The 4,706-nt window shown below is 16.1% G+C and overlaps 1 protein-coding gene across 4 annotated transcripts in view; it reads left to right on the top strand.

Annotated features, from left to right (window-relative positions):
* Nucleotides 1-2,375: 2,375 nt before the first annotated feature.
* LOC102676240 (ras GTPase-activating protein 3) overlaps nt 2,376-4,706 on the top strand; it is an 8,345-nt gene continuing 6,014 nt past the window's right edge. For 2 of the 4 annotated variants that reach the window (XM_031512619.1, XM_006620186.2), the window contains exons 1-2: nt 2,376-2,568; nt 3,912-4,026. In XM_031512619.1, the coding sequence (XP_031368479.1) occupies nt 3,972-4,026 (55 nt within the window). In that variant the 5' untranslated portion in view covers nt 2,376-2,568; nt 3,912-3,971. Of the gene's footprint in view, nt 2,569-3,911; nt 4,027-4,706 lie in introns of those variants that run through there. The other 2 variants (XM_006620188.2, XM_006620189.2) reach the window with 2 other exon arrangements.

The raw sequence follows: 4,706 nt of genomic DNA, 5'->3' as shown, positions 1-4,706 counted from the left end.
TTGCTAAAATAGATCAATCTTCGCAATAAAATTATTTGTTATTGTATCTTTAAAATAAAATTCAGTTAATGCTATTAGATGTTTTGAAAAAAAAAATATAAAAATTTAAAATGTTGTTTTATGTTTTTTAAATAATACTAACTCTTTTCTATTTTATATATTTTTATATATTTATATTTATAACGAAGATTTGAAAAAAAGAATAATTAAATATATTTTGGAATAGATCTATTATTGTATTAATTTTTAATTAATTTTTTATTGATAATTATTAAGCAAAATTTAAATATTAAAAATATAAATGTGAACTAAATATTAAAGATACAAATAAATATAAAATTATCCGAAAATTTGATAAAGCAAATTTTAATAGATCATTACTTTTATCTACTATATTATTACTTATAAAAAAATGTTTATTTTAATAAAAATTATATACTTATATACTCATTATATACTTATATACTTATAATTATATACTTATTATATATCCACCAAATATTAAAATTCTGTTTTTTTTTTAATTTTTAAAAAAAATTATTTGTTATCATTTTTTAACAATATATATGTATATATTTTTTAAGTTGTTTAATATTAGTACTAGTTCAATACTAACTAATAGATATTATGTACAAAGAATTGTTAATATTTCAAAAAAACTTAATTTTTTTTAATGTTTAAATACAATTTTTTATTATTTCTATATTTTTTTCTGCAAAATAATTAATATTTTTAAATACAAGATTATATATATATATATATATATATATATATATCTTCTCTATAACTTAAACATAAATCGATATTTAATAAATAAATTTAAAAAATATGTGATATTAAGTAAAGAATAAAAAGATATAAATTATAATAAAACCTGCTTGAGTTATTGAATTTTTTATTTAAATCTATGTTAATATATTTATGAATATTTCAATATATAATGTTTGGAAAATTAAATTATTTAATTGTAATTTGAAAACTGATTTTATCTCATTAATATTGTAATATGAACATTGTAAAAATAGTCAAACATCTTTTTCGAAAATTATAGAAATTTTTCTTTTTTAAATTTATATAAAAATTGATTTTCAAAAATTTTCAAAAATCATATAGTAGTATAGTAATGATAGAATGATTCTTTTATTTATTACTATTAGTTTAATAACATTAATCTTTGTAAAAATCAAAAACAAGAATTACCAAAATATAAGTTATATATATCAATATAATATAACTATATAATTCTTATTTTATTATATAATTGTATAATTGCATATTACATATTGTATATATTACATATTGTAATAAATTTTCTTCGTATTTATAAATAATGAAATTAGATTATTCTATTATTTTTATCAACAATCAATGATATGATGAATTATTATAAAATGTTCAATTTAAATTAAAATTATTTAAATTAAATATTATGTATTTAAATTAAAATCAAAAATATATTTTAATTTTGAATGATGTTATAAACTAATAGATGTATACATGTGTGTATATATATATATATATATATGTTTATATATAATATAATTTTATACGTATATTATATTAATTAGCAAAAGAAAGTTTGTAAACAAAATAAATAAATTGGTGATAATATATTATTTATTGATTGATTAAATAGAATTTTTATATAAATGAATTAACAGACATGATAAATTTTAATATAAATTCAAATAATGCAGAAATATTCTTATGCGAACATTATACATTTATATAATTTATGTTATAATTAAAATTAAAATATAATTAAATTGATAATTTAATAAAGTAGAAATTTAAATAATTAACATCTTATTGTATTGTGATAAGATCATTTGTATTTTTATATCTCTTTGAATATTATCATTCTATTTTAATATCATTCTCTTTTTCTTTTCTTTTGAATTTTATTTATAAAAAAATTATTTATAAAAATAGTAAAAAAAATAATCATATAGAAAATATTTCATTTTTTTATATAATTACAATGTAATTATATCATTCATTATGTATTAATAAAATCATTCATAGATTTAAATTATTATCATTTTTATTGTATTGAAATTATTATATTGAAATTATTATCATTTTTATTATATTGAATATTAATTTCTCCATTTACTAACATTAATTATCATTATTTATTTTTCTAATTGAATATTTTTCTAATCGTTAAATTATGAAATTTATATATATATAAATTTTACAATATATATAAATATATATGTATTATTTTAAGAATATATCATTCTTCCTTTTATTCATAAAAAAATACACGGATAGAAAGAATTAATTCATTATAAAAGTTTTTTACTTTTTACATATATATATATTTAATCTCATTATGATTATTATGATTATATAATGATAATAATAAAATAACGAAACATTAGTAAAAAAGACTTAAAAAAAGAATGATTTAAAAGAATAAGGGAAAGTCAATATAGTTTATAGAGTTCTACAAAGAGTAAAGAGGAGTAAAGAGAAACGCAGAGGAGAGGAAACAGGCTATTGCGCCATCAGGAAGTGGCTCACCATTTACATGAGTATAGTTAACTATACTCCAACATAGAGGTTTGTTCTCATTCTACGACAGGCAGACAAACTTAACGCATTGAAATAAAGATAGAATATAGATAGTTAAGAGTAATGTGATGAGAAGGACAGGAAATCATAGGATTAGTAATTTTATCCTGATATATATGAATATTATCGAAAAAATACATTTACAATAAAAACTAATATCACAATTCTAATATTCATAAAATGTATACGTGATTTTATTAATATGTAAATGTATAATCCTTTTATTAATATTATGGAATTCGTTTTTTTTCATTTCATAATTTTTATGTTGTTTATTCATTTATATGTACATTTATTTATTTACTTATTTGTTTTCTTTTTTTCTTTTTTCATTGATTTCATTGATTTTATTCATTCATTCTTTCATTTTTTCATTTCTTAATTTGTTCATTCATTCATTCATTTTTTTATTTTTCATTCTTTCATTTTATTTATACATTTTTTTTATTATTTATAATTCAAAAGTAAAAATTGGAAAAATTTTATTATTATTTAAAACAATCTGACATTTTTAATCAAAATTAAGAATATCAAAATCTATTTTTGAACTATTTTCTAGATTAAATTTACAGTATAATAAAATATTTTAATCTAAATTACTAAATTCACTATATTTTAATATAAGTAACTAAATTTAGCAAATAATATTAAATAGCATGAAGCCTCTATTATATCCATATTGTAATATTAGTATATTTTTTATAAAAAATATAAAATATTTAATTTTAATTTTGTTAGAATCATTGTTATGAAAAAGATATAAGCTATTATATATTATATATAAAGATACATATAATTATATATATATTAATAATCATTAAATATTTATGATTTAATTTATATTTAATGATTTTTCAATAATAATGATTTTAAATTATTAAATATTCATTATATTTCATTCAGTAATTATGATTTAAATATATTATATATATACAATAATGTTTGTAAATAAGATATATAAATAAAATTCTAATAATTAAATTCATTCATTGTGAGAGCAAAAAAAATATAATGTAATATAATATAATGTATTGATTTATATATTTTGTTATTAAAGTATTACAGACATTCATCTTATTGTTATTTCATATTTATTATTTTTACGAGAAAATAATTATAAATAAATACTTGAAATTATTTTAATGATGATGAATAATTGATGAATTAATGACAAAATTATATATAATTATAATTTATATTTATATTCTTATTTCTGTTTTAATTAATTATAAATCAAACGTTAAATTTTTTCAAAAATCCATATTATACATATTACTTAAGATTGGGTACATATATAACTTAATACGGCCCTGTTTAAAATCCATTCACAGAATGAACGTACTGCCTTGTATTCTGTTCATGTACTCACTCAGTAGTGTCATGGAGGTAACATGGCCGAAGAGACGCGCCTAGTTCGCGTTGAAGAAAGATTAAAGATAAAAATTGGTACGAAAATTTATTAAAAACATCGTTTATTAAGAACGTGAAACTTCCAAAAATTATATGATGTGTTAATATCACAAAATGTTGTTATTTAAAAAAAATGCAATGTGTTCTTATACGCGTGCTACTTGTTTGGGATTCATTTAGGATGTCACTAAATTTGATTTCTTTGATTTTATTATTTAAATGGAAAATGCTATTTTATAAGTCATTTTATGATTTCTTATATATATTTGACAAATTTATTATACAATTTTATGAGAGTGATATTTATGCTAAATTTTACGTGATCAACACGTAAGCGTACATTTTCGACTCCTACGCATCGTTGTCTCTATACAAATATATGCTTCTTATTAGTTAATACTAAAAAGAATTGATTATTTTCATTAGTATAATAGAAAATTATTATTTAATTTTAATTAAATTTGTCATAATTAATAATTATATGTTTCTTTCTTTTATTACTTTAATCATAAATGTATCAAGAATTTGTTTTGCTTCTGACATAGTTTTATATACATTAGTATGACAATATAAATTTTATGAATACAAAAATAATATTTTTTGTATTAGATTTTTTTTATATATCTTTTTAATCTATAATTAATAATTTTGTTAATAATTTATTTATATTTTTTTAAATTTTATATAATTTTTAAAATAAAATATAAAACTATAAT

This window comes from Apis dorsata, unplaced genomic scaffold, assembly GCF_000469605.1.
Source record: "Apis dorsata unplaced genomic scaffold, Apis dorsata 1.3 scaffold_486, whole genome shotgun sequence".
NCBI lineage: Eukaryota > Metazoa > Arthropoda > Insecta > Hymenoptera > Apidae > Apis > Apis dorsata.
The sequence above is the reverse complement of the archived record's forward strand: the minus strand, read 5'-3'. Positions and strand labels throughout refer to the sequence as shown.